The sequence below is a fragment of the Belonocnema kinseyi genome, chromosome 8 (genome assembly GCF_010883055.1).
Source record: "Belonocnema kinseyi isolate 2016_QV_RU_SX_M_011 chromosome 8, B_treatae_v1, whole genome shotgun sequence".
NCBI lineage: Eukaryota > Metazoa > Arthropoda > Insecta > Hymenoptera > Cynipidae > Belonocnema > Belonocnema kinseyi.
In genome coordinates this window covers 87,395,284-87,413,980 of record NC_046664.1, presented here as the reverse complement: position 1 = coordinate 87,413,980, position 18,697 = coordinate 87,395,284, and the positions used below count along the sequence as shown (strand labels likewise).

The following is an 18,697-nucleotide window of genomic DNA, read 5'->3' as shown; positions in this document are numbered from 1 at the left end:
TCATCACTGTTTCCACCTCTATGGGCACTGACAGCCACCGTAAAATTAAATTGGCCACCTTTTGAGCAATGCTTAGTCACTCAACGTCCAAAGATGACTTCGAAGACTCAACATTACCTTTTCAAAATCGTATACAATGGTGCTAATTATAACAAGGAAGTTAATTTCGTAACCATACAAATTATTTATTAGGTATATGACAAGTTATCCTCTTAGTTTAACTTAGAATAGAACAGATTACGAAGATTCAGAAGTCTTTATAATCACAGTGGCGGATCTTGACTTTCAATATATAAATGTGTGTATGTATGTGCATGTATATTTGTATGTATATATTTTAACGACTGTCGGATATGACGTAGTTGTCAATCGACCCTTAAATTCTTTTCTATTTTCTGTAACAGTTTCGTGGTATCTCTTAAAGAGGCCAGTCGTACATATACTCGGTTGGGGAAAAAGCCAAATAGAAAATTTTAAATTGTATAGAAATGCACTTTCTTAAAATTGTGCTTCGATATGCATTTACTAGGAAATCCAGAAACGAACTCAAAGATAAGTAATGCATAGCAATTCACTATAATTTCACGATAAGAAAAAAGAAATTTTAAACCTACAAACTAAAAAAACGCTAAGATTTTTAAACGGGGGGGGGGGATAACTTTCTTTTTATTGTAAATTAAAAGATGTAGGCCTAAAATAAACACATACAAAAAAGGATTTGATACTTAACTTTGACATAATTTCGACTCAGAAAATAAACTTATTGAATAAAGGTGTTAGTTGGGCGTATAATCTAAACAATGAATAATACAAACTACAAAATAGCCTTGGAAAGGACTGGAACTTTTAATGACAAAAGGCATGCACACGGAAAATCTAAAGGTCATGTTTCAGGCGACGAATGGAGCCTGGGTGTTTGGAATGCTAGGGAAGTAAATGATCTAAAGGTAAAAGAATTGCGTGAAACTATGGACGTGAAGAAACTAGACATTTTATGTGTGTCTGAAACAAAGAAAAAGGGATGCGAAGCCATAGACATAAAAAGCAGCGTGTTGAAAGGCGGATTTGAAATATGGTCAGGAGTAGATTGTGAATCACATGGTAAACGAGGAGTAGGTCTGATTTTGAATGAAAGAACAAAGCAGCATCTCGGAGACTATGGTTTCGTGTCTCCCAGACTCCTGTGGGCTAGAATGAAAGTAGGAATCAGAAGACTATTTATCATAGCATGCTACGCGCCGGTTGATAGTGATCCTAGAGAAGTAAAAACGCCTTCCGGGACACTTTAAATGGCACAATAAACATTTGCGAACATGGGGAAAGAGTAATTCTACTAGGAGACATGAACGGTTGGATGGGCATCCAAAATCAGGATACAGGAAGAGTATTAGGTAATTTTGGGGATCCAAGAACAAACTATAACGGAGATAAATTAGTTGGTCTATGCTTAGAAAGAGATCTGCTTATTACAAATACTTGGTTTAGGCATAAAATGATCCACATGTACACCTGGTCTAAAGGAAATAGCCGCAGTATAATTGACTTTGTTGTTGCAGATGAAAGACTAAGAGAGTTAGTCAAAGATACTAAAGTCATGAGGGATCCTGAATGCAATACTGATCATTACCTTCTGATCTCAAAAAATAACTTAGGTCGGGGGTGGAGAAAAAAGAGAACCAAGAAAGCAAAACAAACGCGAATCAAAATTGAGAACCTACAGAAACCGGATGTGCGAATAGATTTCCAAAATAAGATAATCGAAAGCATAGATAGGTCAACATGGGAGGACCGTATAAAAAACAAAGATATAGAGGGCGCCTGGACAATGTTACGGGATATCCTTGTTAGATGTACGATCGAAGTATGTGGTACCGCAGTTTTAGGAAGAATGTCTGGTGATGTGTGGTGGAATGATTAAATTCAGGCTGCCCAAAAAGCAAAAAGAGAAGCGTACAAAAGAACTTTGAACATCACAGGTCTTAGCAATGAAGAAAGAAATAGACGTAGAAATGATTACAGACGCGAAAACAAGATACTTAAACGATTAGTTAAAGAAAGTAAAGGTACAATTAGAGCAGAAGAAGAGATAAAAATACAAAACGACTTTGAAGGAAGTAGGAAACTACTTTGTAAAAAAATGAAAGGAAACAAAAGTAGAGAAATTGTCAACATGAGAAATAGTAGGGGGGAAATGGTATATAATGCAGACGGAATACTAGAAGCTTTCAGAGACTATTTCAGAAGACAATTCGGAGATGAAGCTATAGGACACCACAAATGCGATGTTGAACACGATGCGATGGAAAACTCAATTGAGAAAGTCTGTGTGACTGAGGTTAGGGATATAATTAAGAACTTGAAAAACGGTAAGGCTGCCGGGGTAGACGGTATTAACGCTGAAATGCTTAATCACGGTGGCGCGTGCATACCACATAGACTGTGCGAATTGATAAATTTATGTTTCGAGATGGGAGACGTCCCAGACGATTGGAAGAAAGCAATTATCGTACCAATATACAAGAGAAAGGGAGATAAAAGCGAGTGCAATAATTACAGAGGAATTAGCTTATTAAGCACCGTAAGTAAAATATATTCAAAAATACTTATTCGTAGGGTAATGAAATTAACAAAAGCAAAGATTTAGGAAGTCCAAATTGGGTTTATGCCAGGACGGTTATGTACGGATCAAATATTTAGCTTCAGGCAAATAACAGAAACAAGTTTGAGAGTAGGAAAAAAAGTTTTCTGTGCATTTGTTGACCTAGAAAAAGCTTTTGACAATGTAGATACAAGTAAACTTTGGAAAGTCCTGAAAGAGTATGGAGTCAATGGATGGATCTGGCAAGCTATAAAAACAATATATACAGGTAACAAAGCGAGTGTAAGAGTGAATGGGAAACTGAGTGACTGTTTCGATATTATTCAAGGAGTTAGACAAGGATGCGTTATGTCTTTATGGTTATTTATATTATTTATGGACTAGTGTTTAAGAATGGCTGTCTTCGACGAAGAGGGTGTGGATCTCCAAACAGTAAGGGTACGTGGGCTAGCGTTCGCAGATGATAAGGTTGTTATGGCAGAGTCTATCGAATACTCACAAAGAATGTTGAATAAACTAGATGCAAGTATGAAGAGCATGGGCCTCAAAATTAACGCAAATAAAACAAAAACAATGGTGTTCGAAGGAAAGAGTGAGAAAACACTATGCAATATTTTATTAAATGATGAGAGAATTGAACAAGTTGATAAGTTCGTATATAAGTTGGTAGCTTATTTACTAGGGACGGGGAGATAGATGAGGAATTATATAGACGAATAAATGAAGGTAAGAAGGTTATTGGTAGAGCAGGTCCCCTCAGAAGTAAAAGAATCAGAAAAATCAGAAGTAAAAATGAGATTCAACATGAGATTCATGCGCATAATATGCGGGAAAACCCTGATGGACAAAGTAAGTAAAGAGACAATTCTAAAAGAATGTGGTGCAAATGAGACGCTAGTAGACACATGGGAAAGAAATCGGTTAAGATGGTTTAAACATGTTGAGAGAATGCCAAATGAACGACTAACGAAACAAGTCTATCAAGGTAAAGTAAATGGCAGCGTGCCCAGGGGTAGACCGCGGAAAGAATGGTTAGAATGTGTGAATGAGACCGTAGTTAGAAGAGACATAAGAAGTCACAGAAACACGAGAGCCTGCATAAAAAAATGCATGGACATAAAAGAAGCTAGAGAAGTATGCCAGGACAGGAAAGTATGGCGGCAAATAGTTAATAAAAAGAGTGTCAGTAGAGTGAATGACGCCTGAAACAAAAGAGCTTGGCCACTAATGGACCCAAGTGGGGAACCTTACATAACGACTTCGCGAGGTTCTTCGCTTGGGGTGATTGCTAGAGAGATTGATCAGCAACCTGGGTCGGAGCAGTGTTGCGGAACGAACATGTTATTTACTTAAATAGCACGAGGATTCTGGATCAATCTGAAAAATCTCTATCCCTTCCACACACTACTCCTTTCCCCTACCGAGTGAGTCACGCGCACCCCGAAAGGGAAATGGCTCAATGGTGTAATAATAATATATACTTATGAAGTCTTTATTCTTTACCGAAAAAACCGGAGATTCACTAAAGTTGCAGCTAAAATAAAAGTGGGTATTATTTATGACTTGAGCTCCAATAGATACCTGTAGAGAGCCAAAAGCGTTTCTTTAGAGTGCTCTTAAAAAGAACATGGAGGAGTATTTATAAACCAACAGCTTGCAAAGTATGGGTTGGTAAGTTAGGCATCGATTCGCAGTTATCGACCGATGACTTGAGACGAAAAGCTTCTTGCATATGGATATGCCTTTACGTTGACATCTTTACTACATAACCTGTAAATGATATTTAGCATGTTTAAGGTAAAAATAATGTTATGAATTAAACAAAATGCCGAAGTTGGCACAGTAAAAAATAGGTTCTTTATACAATGTAATTATAAAATGTCAATCACCTAAAATATAAATTTGCGAGCATCTGTATTCATTTATTGTTTGCAAAAAGAGGGAAATAGCGTTGATTGCTACGAGATTTATCAAAGCTGCCAAACTAAGTGAAGATTTCGATAACAGATTTTAGTTTTCCATTATAATTTAGTATCCTAAACACGAGTCACTTATTAGTTTTCTTGATGGATTGTTATGTTTAGAGGCATTTCTTGATAAACGTTAAATAACAAACTCGAGAATGTTGTAAATATATAATTATTTCGTAATAACAAATGTGCGAAGTAATACATATATTTATAACGTAGAAGTCTCATTTCGTGTCAAGGATAACTGAGCTGCTTTATTCTCACAAACGTGAGATATTTTCTATCCCATACAATAGAAGATTAAATTATCATGAAAAATCTCAGTCGAAAAGATTTGCCATGCTTTTAGTCTAAGATTAGATACTTGATTAATAGATTGTGAACATTTTCAGGTGCAATAACAGTTTACATGTGATTCTTAATGGAACCTGCTGTTTCTTATTGGGGCATGAGAATAGATTTATGGAAGATATTGATTGGAGGGTTTAGGATAACGGTATCTTGTGAAAGCGGGACGAGTTTTTGCTGGGATGTTGTATCATCGGATAAGAAGTCATGCAATGAGGCCTCATGAGATGGGGCATCATGAGATGGAACAACAGGAGATGGGACATCATGAAAAAGAACATATTGAGAATGAACATCATGTGAAAGAATATCTTTTAATGGAAGGCTATGAGAAAGAATATTATTTGCAGCGATTTCTGGGCTGAATGTCTTTACCGAAACTGGGCAAAATGTTGCCTGTTTGAACATTTTCAAACAATTCAGATCTGAATGTTAAAGAAAGATCAGATGGGTACATATTAGTTAAAACATTTGTGGTTTTAAGATATGGAGATTCTTGTGGTGCCAATCTAAAAGAAAAATCGCTACTCTATAATTTCGACAAACCATTTGCTGTTTGCACATTTGGAGATCCCAGAGGTGCGGATTTTAAAGACAAATCTCTATCATACGTATTTTGCAACATACTAGCAGTATTAACATTTGAAGATACCTGAGGTGCTGCTTTAATAGAAAGATCAATATTAAAAGTTTTGGGCAAAACATTGGACGTATTTACATCTTGCGATAAAAGAGGTGCAAATAGGTTCGCAGAAGTAGCTGGTACATCACGATCTGATAATAATTCTGCGTCTACAGATTGTAAAAAGAATGAGGTGTTAGTACATTAGAAGAAATATGCAGGGCTTGGTACTTTGTAATTGATTTTGAAGCAGTGTGTTGTGTCAAACTTTGAGGTCCGAAGGTTTGCGCAGGAACGCTCGGTTCGAATAATTGCGAGATAAAAGCAGGTGCCTTGTCATCAGCTGAACTATAGGTACTTTATGAAGTATAAGGTTGCAGATTTGGAACTAAGAGTTCCGTATTCACATAAGGAGAAGCACTGTATATAAATGCACTTGATACGTCTTGTTTTGTTTGATCACTTAAAAATGGGGGAGCCAGTGTCGTGGAAGTAAGGCCAATTCCGTATTCGTCCGAAGAAGCTGGAGTTACATGTACACTGGAGTAGCCCGAAAGTACGTGATTGTGTCCACTTTGCAGATGTTCAGAGGCTGTTTGAATATATACAACATTTTATTCTTGCTTTTGGGATCCTGCTGATTCCAGGACACCCAATTGTAACTCAAGACCCGTAAGGAGTGCCCACTTGATTCCTTTATGGCAAGATGATGGAACTCGGACAGCAATTTGAGGATTAGCAACACTTAGTGTACAGAGAGTATATAGTGTCAGTGAGAGCACTAAAGTTTGCATTTTGTCCAAACAAAGCGACAGATCAGTGTCGTAATATATTTATTTGTCTAGAAATGTATATTGGTTATCTGGAATTCGAAGCAGTTTGGCCGTTATCGTATGATATAAGTCAAGATTAGATATTTTGCATTGGAACCTGTGACATTTTGCTAAAACTGCGCAATTCAGAGAGATTTAGATCCTTATTGACATGCAGTTGTAGCAGACAATGAAGAGCGAACTAATTTGCTAAAGGTGTGAATATACAGGATGTCAAATAAGAAAATAAATTAAATACTTGATATATTCATAAATTATAATCAATGATTGCTTGATTCACCCACCGAAAACTAAATGATTCGTTTGCGCACCTGAGTATTTTACACAAAAATCGCGAGCATATTCTGCTGATTCAGCTTTGTATCTATAATCTGTAGATGGCTTCCAGGCAGTAAGTTTCGGTGATATCTGAGTTTTTTGCATATTTTTGCTACCAATGTCTTTGAAAAAACCATTACCCTTATCATCAAGAACATGATCTTTTTTTGATGATTTTGTGTAATAGTTATTCTCCGAATAGATTTTTGAAAAAAAGTGTATTGTTAATCCTAAATGATAGTTGGTAATATAATTGTTTAAAAGATGGTATTTTCCAAATCGCATTAAACCTGGTCCACGGACATAAAGATTATCAAAATGATTGTACATCACAGTTACCCGTGGATAATTATTGTATATTCCAACAACGGATTCATCACTATGCGGATGACCAAATATCAAACCATACGTATGGTTCATGAACTTAGAATTACTAATTGTGACGAAATCAACTTTTTCAGCAATTTTTAACAATTTACCTAAATCATCGTAATCTACTTTCTGGCCATCAAAGGTACAATGATCAATCCAGTATCTCTCGCCATTTTGTAAGATTAACTGTGTGTCACCATTATCTACATTTTTAGGACTGTGTTTGAAAACAAGATTTTGAAAAATCACGTTCCTTGATCTGGGTCGTGTAATTAGATAAACATTATCGAGAATATTTCCCTCCCAAGAGCCAATTATAGTTTTGTTTGCCCCAACTCTAATTTCGGTTTTTTCAGATATAGTAATATTTCTAACAAGGACTAAAATTCGCGGTTTTATATCAGCAATCTGTTTTCGTAATTCATCCAACGTCTTAATCTTAACTACAGGTCCACCTGTACCCCCAGTCGTGCATCCTTTCTTTGCAAAACCCATCATGCCTTTTGTTCCTGTATCTGGATAGGTGTCATTTCCAGCAGAAAGAGCAGCAATGGATGCCTGCAAAAAAATGCGAAAAGATAATATTTTTGCGTAATTGTTCATATTTGTGTAATTATGTAGAAAAATAAAAATAAATTTAATTGTTTATAAATAAAGCATAAGACTTGAAATGTTATCTTTGGAGATTATGAAAGGACAAAAATCACTAAAATTTTGAATACCTAACTGTTAAAGAGCAGTTTATTCAGTTTATTGTACAAGATATGTATGGTTGTTCTGATTAAAATTCTCGATTATCTTTTGTTTCATACCGGCTCCATTTTTATTCGAAAAGTACCCCGAAAAACGATGCTAGCGCTAAACACCGTCATTTAACTTCAGTAAATTGGAGCAAAATGGCGATTTCTAGCTATTAATTTTTTATTAATTCTTAGCTTTTTGCTGAATAGTATAAACTAAGTTTTAGTTCTTTTACACTAGTGTCATATACTTAAGCAGAGATTTATAAGCAAGAACAAAATTTTATTTGTATTTTCTGTTACTGATTTTATGTTCTACCCAAATTTTCTCACTCGAGCGTGACTCAGTAGATGACGTCAGAAATATTTTCTTACCCTCGGCAAAACTTTCGCCGAAATAAGTTCGATTTTTGACACTTTCAGAATTTACCTGCAATAAACTTTAGAAGTTGCTTATTTTATGTGTTATTTTGTGACATTTTTTAAACTAATGAATAGTGATGCCGCTTGAGATGAGGAATGTCAAAGCGGAGGTCGAGGAATGCAAAGAAGGATAACTCGAGGCCTCGCATTTTGAAACTAAGCAAGGCGGCCAAAATTAAAAGTAGTTTTTCTCAAAAAACCCACCCTTCTATTTTTCAAATTTCTTTTTTATTTAATTTTTTAGTTTGATAAGGAACATATTTTGTGAGTTTTATGCTGGCTAAATAACTTTTGAGGTCAGGAGAACTTTTTTCCTTACAATAGAATTTTCTACTTTTTCTGGCAAACCGTGACAGATACGAAAAAGTGTTTCAATAAATATTTGCACGTCCCGGTCTAAAAAATGGTTTACCCCCATAAAAGCGCTAGGGTGCCTTTCTTCTATTAGGAGAAACTTTTCAAACATATCTGAAAGAATAAAAAAGTGGCGTGTTCCAAAACATATCTTTCATGTTTTCAAAATTTAAAGACAAAGATAAAAAAGATTTTGTGGAAGAATTTTTTCTAGAAATGTATTTTTTTGAATTTTTTTCGTATAAATGAAAGTTATCGTTACAGAGCAAGAGCTATTTTTCAAAGAACTTATTTAGACGTTCAAACATTTACCTTAAAAATCTTTCCTATCTGTCACTGTTCGTGATAAGAAGTAGAAAACTCGATTAAATGAACAAAAAATTTTTCTGACCACAAAAGTTATTTAGCCCGCAAATAAGTTACAAGATATCCTTCTTATCTCAGTACAAATTAAACAAAAATTGGCAAAAAATATAAGAGTAAACTTTTTTTAAATTTTCCGATGGATTAAGAAGGAAAACAATAAATGCTATACAAAATATTTCATATAAGTTTTTGTTGAGAAAATTATTTAAAATAATTTAATTTAAAAAAAAAAAACATTTCATCCCCGGGAGATTATGTGACTTAAAGTAAAGAACTATAGATCCAGTCTGATTTAAAATGGATTCGGTCTGTTTCTTATACGTTATGCTTATTCAAAACTTGTAGATTCTGAATATTGTATTTACATATCGTTAATTGAATAAAATGCATTTATACTTTCGGCCAGCTTACAGACAAAAGACCCGTACTGAGAAGGGTCAGGGAGGCTGGCGCCTCAGATTGTGCGATTTTTATTGAATGCTGGTGCTTCTACATCTAGCAGTGAAAGCTCAAGCCTCGAAGCCAAGAGAATTCTTCCTTATATTCATAAACTTCCATAATTCAGACAAACATATTTCTTTTTATAGTAATGTGTTTTTCGAACCACCCTTTTCTCTATATTCTTGTGTAAAACACCACATTCTTGGTTATTTTTTCAGTTATTTTTTAGTTATACTCGAAATTTCTGAAATGTTCTGTTTGTTAATGAAGTCAGTGTTTCCTTACTTAAAAAACATTATTGAACTTCTTAAATTGATAGATACTCAAAGTAGGTAGTAACGAAAGTTTTTAGTTCATATTAACAGCTATTTTAAAATGCTGCCAAATTTAAATAGTTGAAGCCTCGGCCATGATAGCTTCCGATCAGCAAACATACTTTCATTAACAACGTTATTCAAAACGTTATCTTCGCTGAAAGCTCCAATTATTTGAAACAAATGTCTTTATACCAAATATTTATATTCAGTATCAGTTGTCAGATATGACATTGGACTTATAGTTCATATCTTTATTGACAGTAAGATAATGCATGTATACTGATTAAATGAAAACACTTTTTTCTAAATACAATAATTAAATTATTACAGGAAATATTTTATAGTACACATATACTCTCCATTTCCCATAGAATGCGGTCCGATTTTGTAATTCCTATAACTGCTGGCCCGCGCAGTTTCTCAGGGGCAGCGCGAGAGACGGCTGCGATGCTAGTCTCGGAAGGGACGCAGTGCGCCAGTACTCAATCGAGTATATTGCGTAATATTATGCATTCTAAGTTGGAAACTGTTCAGGCGGCCCTGGCTGCTTACGCTTCGAGGGCATTGATTTAGTAACAAGGCCAGTGCCAGGCAACCCCCGAAACTGTTATTATATGGGACTTGGAGTGTACTATTGAACCAATAAACATCTTCAGTGTTAGCAATGTTAGCTTTTTATTGATTCTTATATTAAAGAGGGAAGGCCTTGTAAATTTAACACAGTAAAATGTAAGGGAAAAGTCAAAAAGAGATTTTAATTTTTTTATCCTGATTGCAGGATAAACAATAAATGTTGATTATTATTCTAAGTAAATGAGTATAGTGCAATAACGTTTTAGGTTGATGTTAAAATACTCACTTAAGGTTTCAAATTTACATCGTTAGTCACTAATTATAGGTAAACACGCATGGGAAAAATGTTAAAAGGTTGTAATTATATTTTAGACAAAAATTTAACATATACAAAAAATAGAGCGAAATGCACATGGAAATGGCCACTTATGTATCCGAAACGTCTAATGGAAATTTAAGTCTTCTTCATCATTAACGGGCCCCAATATCACAAAACCAAAAACTAGTATTATTACTGAGGTTCGCAAAAATCCACGAATAATCTATAGAATTTATAGTAGCCTATTCGGTTCAGTAGTCATCATATGTTATGTATTGTTTTAACAACCCCCAACATGAGTTAGTTCCATAAATACCAATAATTTTTTTATTGCATAAAATATTTCTATTTCTTTGGTTTTGAAGAGTTTAATTAACTGAATAATAATATCAGATGCAAATAATCCAAGAAGAATATTAAACTTACCAAAATTAGAGAGAATGTGATCTGCATTTTGCTTGACTCCAGGGCCACACAAATTATTTGAAGATTTTAATCTGAACTAAATTTGAAGAAGCTTTAGTGAGCAAATGTTTGACGAATGTTTATAATGTACTGAGTACGAAAGTGACTATTTGCTTGATTTTATATAAAAGCATAAGATTGGGAAAGACGTACTTTGATATCACCTCAATTAATGAGAGATAAGTAATTTGTTGCAATATCAGGCAAATAGAATAGTTACTTAAGCCTTAAGAATAGAAATTGAATCAAAAGATTTAATTGATCTTATACCATTATTAATCTGTTGATGCTTATCGTTCTGATAAGCATGATTATTATTTATTATACAACATAGATTGAGGTATATATACCACACATATTGTACGATCCATTTATCAATCACTTTATGTAACAAGATTTTTGCATAGGACATGAGATTATATGCTATGCTGGCTCATTAAAGAAGAATCCTCACATATTCGAGAATAATTTATGAAACTTAATCTCGCTTTGACTAAAGTGTGTATCTTGTCAGGCGTCATACTTCATTTTTATCCAATTAAACAATCGCTCAAAGCGATAAAACTCAAAAGGATTTGTAACCGCTGTATAATCACCTATGAGAAACTTTGCTTAGTAAGTTGCGAAGAGAAATGAATAAATGACAAGTTGCTGAAACGAGAAAAAGTGACAGACACGTAATATATTACCCGTTGAATCAATAACTTTTTTCTATTGTCGAAGATTATTAATTGAAGAGATTGCAGTATATACATTGATAGTAATTATATGTCGGATCTCGGTTTACATAAATGACTACTTGACTTGTATTCTATCTTTATGAAATATGTTTTCTATAAAACGTCTTCTCGTTAGACATTAAAAAATTTCAGAGTAATAAAAACTGCATGAAATCATTACTTTGAAATATGAATAAGCTTTGAATATGTAAGAGGTTAGTAAAAACCTCAAGTTAATCAATTTGTTAGAGCTGAATAAAATTTGCTTCCACATAATATAAATATTCATAAAAATGGGAAAATTCACTCTCCTTTGAAAAACAAATGTATGCTACAAAATCGGCCTGAATATTCATTGTTGTTGAAAGTATAAACCAGTATCTTGTTTCCATTTACACTGAACGATAACTTTGCAAAGTAATTAATAGCAGGTAGAATGTTTTGAGACTTTTGAGGAAACGATAAGTAAGATAAACCATAATTCAAAAGTTTGATTCGAGCTTATTCTCAAAATGTAACCTTTTAGTGCGAACAAATTTGGAATTTCCAAGTGTTTTCTAGCGGCACGCTGATTGCGAGTCGACAAGCTACAAAGTTAATGTAACTATCAGCATTTTGCGATCGTTAAGTCAGTAATATATACTTTATGTCGCCGCTCCGAGGCATCGAAGCTACATCGTAAAGAGGAAAGCGTATTTCACATAGTTGCTTCGGCTACGTTGACATTTTGCATAAGCACGCAATATAATTAGCGACCATAATCGTAAATAAGGTAATTTGCATGTATTTTGTATAATAAAGATATTTTATGCTCAGCACGGAACGCGATGCTTTATATCTGTCGACAAAAAAGTTTTTCGAGCAGCTCGACTGGTTTTGCAAGATGCGAGAAGTGACTCCGCAGGACCACTTAATCGCATCATTTGCACGATTTAGTTTATTTACGTCGAAAATTAATTTCGCATTTTAATTTGCCAAATAATCAATACAAATTCTCATCTGAAATAGATAAGTGAATAAATGGTATATGCGCGAACAATTCTTAGTATAAAAGTAACAAATAAATGACTAGCAAATAGTTAACATTTCTTAAGTAATATTTTAGATTTAAAATATTTTAATTCATCGATTCAGAATTAAATAATTTTCCATGAAATAACAAAGTTACGAATTAAATCGTTTATTACACCATTAAGCCATTTCCCCATCGGGGTAGGCGTTTCAGGTTTTGTGTCATTCACTCTACCGACACTCTTTTTATTAACTATTTGCCGCCATACTTTTCTGTCCTGGCATACTTCTCTAGCTTATTTTACGTCCATGCATTTTTTTATGCAGGCTCTCGTGTTTCGGTGGCTTCTTATGTCTGTTATAATTAGACTAGGGTCTCATTCACACATTCTAACAATTCTTTCCGCGGCCTGCCTCTGGGCACGCTGCCATTTACTCTACCTTGATACACTTGTTTCGTTAGTCGTTCATTTGGTATTCTCTCAACATGCCCGAACCATCTTAACCGATTTCTTTCCAATGTGTCTACTAGCTTCTCTTCTGCACGACATTATTTGAGAATCATCTTGTTACTCACTTTGTCCATCAGAGTTTTCTCGCGTATTATGCGCATGAATCTTATGTCAATTTAACAAATTATTCAATTCTCTCATCATTTAATAAAATATTGCATAGTGTACTTTAGTGTACTTTACATTGATGATTTTGTTTCGGTAGTCATTCGTTCTTCATTCTTTCAAAATGCCCAAACCATCTTTGCCAAATTTCTTTCACATATGTTAACTAGTGTCTTCTTCACATGACATTCTTTGAAGATAATTTTATGACTCACTTTGTTCATCAGTGTCTTCCCGCATATTATGCTTAGGAATTCAGTTTTAATAATCATTAATTTTACTTTCATTATTTTCATTATAGGTTCACGTCTCGCTACCGTGCAATGCAGTCCGTATAAATATAGAATTATGTATTGCCCTTTCAGCTTTATTTGAAATATTCTTACTTCTGATAATGGGCCCTGATTTACCGATAACCTTCTTACCCTTCATACACTCAGAAAAAAGTTTGCTTGATTCAAAAAAAATTTGCTTGGATCAAGCAAATACATACATTGTTCAACGTAATATTTGGTTTGATCGAATCAAATATGTTGATTGATCTAACTAAATATTTGATTGGTTCAACAATCATCGTATCAACGGTCGTATAAAATGTATAGAAAGAGCCTTTCTCACCGGCGAACTAAGCCCGCACCGGTGAACTAAACTGTACCTTGCGAACTATAAGTTGTACTAACATTCAAAATGTCCTGCATCTTGTTGCAGCCTCCAGTTTTGCCATACATTATACACTGTGAGTGTGCAGGTGTACGCGGCAGTTATTTTTTCATAAATTCACGACACGGCGCCCGATATTTTTGACGTTTTTCGTCGCGCAAACTGGCTTTCGGTATGTTTAGTGTAGTTATAGGAAAGTGTTTGGTTAAATCAACCAAATTATCTTGTTACTTTAAACGAATAATTTTCTAATAAATGATATATTCCGCTCAAAACATTTATTTGGTTGAATCAAATAAACATGCTCAAATAAATAATTACTTTGAATTGAACAAACTAATTTATTTTGTTTTTTAAATATAACCAAAGCTTTATTTGATTTGACCAAATTTTTTAGTTTTAACAAACAAAGTAGGTTGAACAAACTGTTTTTTTTTTTCTAAACAACTTAATCTTTTCTCTAAGTGTAATCTTTTCCTACTTTATGAAGATATTACCAAACATAATGTCTAGATGTTAGATTATTATAGTCTTCAGATATTATATTGTAACATCTGGATATTATAAAACATGCACGCATGCGCATGCAAATTTTAAGGTCACTTGACCACTGAGTCATTTACGTTCAAATATCCTGAAACATCTATTTTGTCTATGCATCAAGATATATGTATTTATCAACTTGTTCTATTCTCTCATCACTTAGGCCAATCTTGTACATGATTTGTTTTGCACCTTTTGCTTCAAACACCATAATTTTTGTTTTATTGACATTAATTTTGGGGCCCACGTCTGAATACTTGTATTCGGTTTGCTCAAAATTCTTCGCAAGTCCTCGATTGAATCTGCCATAACAACCTTATCATCTGCGAAAGCTAACCCATGTACCCTCACTGACTCTACCTTGTTCTCTGAAAAGGGCCATTCTTAGACATTTCTTCATGAAAATAATAAATAGCCATAAGAACATAAAGTATCCTTGTATAACACCTGGCATAATATCGAGCCAGTCACTTTCTCATTAATAACTAACTTTCCAATACGCGGGTAACTTTGTATTTTTACCTACTGGTATAAGTAGAAGATAAATATTATACTTAGTATGATCTAAGCTGTTTGCTATTGCCTGTTCACACGGGTAAACAATAAATATTACCATGAGTAGGGAGTAACTGTCATTGTACGTAAGCAGAAGGCGTCATCTACAGTTTCCTTATTTTTTGCTATTTGGAAAGGAGCGTACATACATTACATTTCCAAAATAGTGCTTTTAACTCAAACCTCGACACTTCGTTCTCAAGGACTGATTTAATGTGAATAGCAGACATCGTCGCCACTAGCCGACAACTAGTGCCCCTTGCGGCTGCCAATATTAGCAGCTGTACACAAAACCACTGTATTTTCAATGTTGGCGATGAATTTACTCGACCATGCAAACAAACGTTTTTAATCGAGCCGCGAAATGAATCACTCGGTTGTTTTACCTTCAGGGGGCTGTTTTGAATGTAAACCTATGACGTTTTACTGGCTGCGAGCAGACGATGTCAAGTTACCCAGGCCTCAATGGTAATCATTGACAATTGCCCGAATAACGTGAGCAAACACAGAAAACGATGCGAGATGATAGGATAAAGATGACTGATCTGTGCTCATTTTTATGGCAGGTAATCTCTCCCTGAAATTCGGGTAAAGATTACACTTGACAGTAACAGTTCTAAAGTGTCAGAAGCGATTTTTTAAGTCAGGGGCATTTTTCGACAGTACATTATGAGGAAACATCACCCTGAAAATTGTAGCTGCAGAATTCCATGTTTACAGATAGGGAAGGGGGTTGGAATTTTGAGAAAACTGTATCTTTTACCAAAGAAATGCGATGTACACGCAGCTTCGTCGTTACTATAAATAGTTGATTTCATCATTGCACAATTTAATTCACTTACAGAAACTTAATACACTTTTCCAAACCCTTTCATGACGATATCAGACGCTCCTTCAGCGTGGTGAAGGTTTATCTGGATTAAATCTAGACTGGAAAAATAACCCATTATAGTGTCCATTTTAACTTCCAGTTGTCTTCTCCACCTCTTCCGTAAATAGATCCGGAGCTCTATCTGCTGGTGTAACTTTGGTTTTTGAGAAGATCTACATATCGGTTCTCTCAAAGCCATAGCGAGTCCTGCAGTCGATATTTTTTAGACTCGCAAACACTCCTGGATCTGCAGTTATTACAAGTTAGATAGCTTCAGTACTCGCCTTGACATCAATCACTGTGCATCCTCCCGTTTTCATAGTTCGGTTTCGGATTGCTATCCTCTTAATCAGTGCTGTTGGTCCCAGGCACACAATAAAAGTTCTGTAAGTGCTCTCTAAGTCGAACGGAGATATTCAAGAAGAACTATTTTCGTTAAGAACTTTAGTATAGAAAAACATTTTCATTAATGCAAGTACCCCTTTTTGGTAAAACGCATGTGCTGTTTCTGATTTTGTAAGCATAAAAAGATTATTGAAATAATTTTTATTAAAAAATGTATTTGCAGATTTTTCTGGAAATAAAACCGATCAAAGAAGTACGTAAAGTCTTTTGCGTAGTGTTTCGCTGTAATGTAATCGAGCGTGCAGCCCTGGCAACTTGTACGCTGAATGGGATCGGCGCGCGCAACTCCCAACTCGTAGAAGCCAGGAGTAGAGCTTATCCTTATACTTCACGTGAAACCTACGAAACTTTAAATACTCTTTCCGATATGATTATTAAGTATTTTCACATAAATATGTGAGTTTTAAAATATGTATGCTTATGGTAAATATTGCTCAGGGGTTTAGCTAAAATATTTGGTCATATAGATTGCTTAAAACTGCATAAATAAAGTATTCTAAATTTTATAAATTTAATATATCTTTGAAAACTTTATTAAGAAACAAAGTTTTTGCAAAATTAAATTGTGTAACAAATTATTATTTTAATTAATTTTCCTATCCTGAACGCCATTTAATTGAAATAAGACGTTTTGTAAAACCCAGTCAAGAGGAGCAAAACTCTTTTGTCGTAAATTTATTACAAACTAATTTTTTAGATTAAATTCTCTCGAAGTTTATTTAATAATTTAAAAATGTAGAAACTCGACAGTTCTGAATTGGACACTAGTAAACTTTGCATTTCAAAGTACAATTATGATTTTTTTAATTATTATGAAATATCGTTCTATATCTATATGTAATAATAAAATACTAACACAATGTATGTATTTATGTATTATGTATGTTTCATGTATGGCTATACTTTTTTTATATTTATAAATAAATGAAATACGAGTGTATTATATTATGTGTGAGATAAAAAAAATAAAATGGAATTGTTTACTTTCGTCACATTTTTTTTAGTATCTATAATACAAATTCCCACTTATTTCAATTAAATAGCGTTCAGGGTAGGAAAATTATTAATAATAATAATTTTTTCGACAATTTAATTTTGAAAAAACTTTGTTTCTTAAAAAAAATTCAAAGACATATTAGATTTATAACATTTAGAATACTTTATTTATGCTGTTTTAAGAATTCTATATCAGCTAATATTTTAGCTAAAACCCTGAGAAATATTAACCATCAGCATGAATATTTTAAAACTCACTGATGGTTAATATTGCTCAGGGTTTTAGCTAAAATATTCGTTGATATAGAATGCTTAAAACAGCATAAATAAAGTATTCTAAATTTTATGAATCTAATATGTCTTTGGATTTTTTTTAAGAAACAAAGTTTTTTCAAAATTAAATTGTCGAAAAAATTATTATTATTAATCATTTTCCTACCCTGAACGCTATTTAATTGAAATAAGTGGGAATTTGTATTATAGATACTAAAAAAATGTGACGAAAGTAAACAATTCCATTTTATTTTTTTTTATCTCACACATCATATAATACACTCGTATTTCATTTATTTACAAATATAAAAAAGTATAGCCATACATGAAAAATACATAATACATAAATACATACATTGTGTTAGTATTCTATTATTACATATAGATATAGAACGATATTTCATAATAATTAAAAAAATCATAATTGTACTTTGAAATGCAAAGTTTACCAGTGTCGAATTCAGAACTATCGAGTTTCTACATTTTAAAATTATTAACTAAATAAACTTCGTGAGAATTTAATCTAAAAAATAATTTTGTAATAAATTTGCGACAATAGAGTTTTGCTCCTATTAACTGGGTTTCACAAAACGGCTTATTTCAATTAAATGGCGTTCAGGATAGGAAAATTATTAAAAATAATAATTTGTTAAACAATTTAATTTTGGAACAACTTTATTTCTTAATAAAGTTTTTAAAGATATATTAGATTTATAAAATTTAGAATACTTTATTTATGCACTTTTAAGCAATCTATATGACCGAATATTTTAGCTAAAACCCTCAGCAATATTTATCATAAGCGTACATATTTTAAAACTCACATATTTATGTGCAAATACTTATAATCATATCAGAAATAGAATTTAAAGCTTCACAGGTTTTACGCGAAGTAAAAGGATATAAGCTCTACTCCTGGCTTCTACGAGTTGGGAGTTGCGCGCGCCGATTCCATTCAGCGTACGAGTTGTCAGTCAGGGACTAGAC

At 33.6% G+C, this 18,697-nt stretch overlaps 1 protein-coding gene across 1 annotated transcript; it reads right to left on the bottom strand.

The window, feature by feature from the left end:
• Nucleotides 1–6,061: 6,061 nt before the first annotated feature.
• Nucleotides 6,062–11,127, bottom strand: LOC117178830 (pectin lyase-like). The gene is made up of 2 exons (XM_033370327.1): nt 11,022–11,127; nt 6,062–7,620 (listed from the first exon to the last, which is right to left on the bottom strand). The coding sequence occupies exons 1-2, from the start codon at nt 11,046–11,048 to the stop codon at nt 6,649–6,651; spliced, it is 999 nt and encodes a 332-aa protein (XP_033226218.1). The 5' UTR covers nt 11,049–11,127; the 3' UTR covers nt 6,062–6,648.
• Between the last annotated feature and the right edge of the window lie 7,570 nt (nt 11,128–18,697).

Bases quoted from the DNA above. Each gene is read 5' to 3' on its own strand.
- LOC117178830 (XM_033370327.1), bottom strand. From the start codon at position 11,048: ATGCAGATCACATTCTCTCTAATTTTG. The intron at 7,621-11,021 runs GTAAGTTTAATA...ATTTTTTTGCAG, and splicing joins TCACATTCTCTCTAATTTTG to GCATCCATTGCTGCTCTTTC.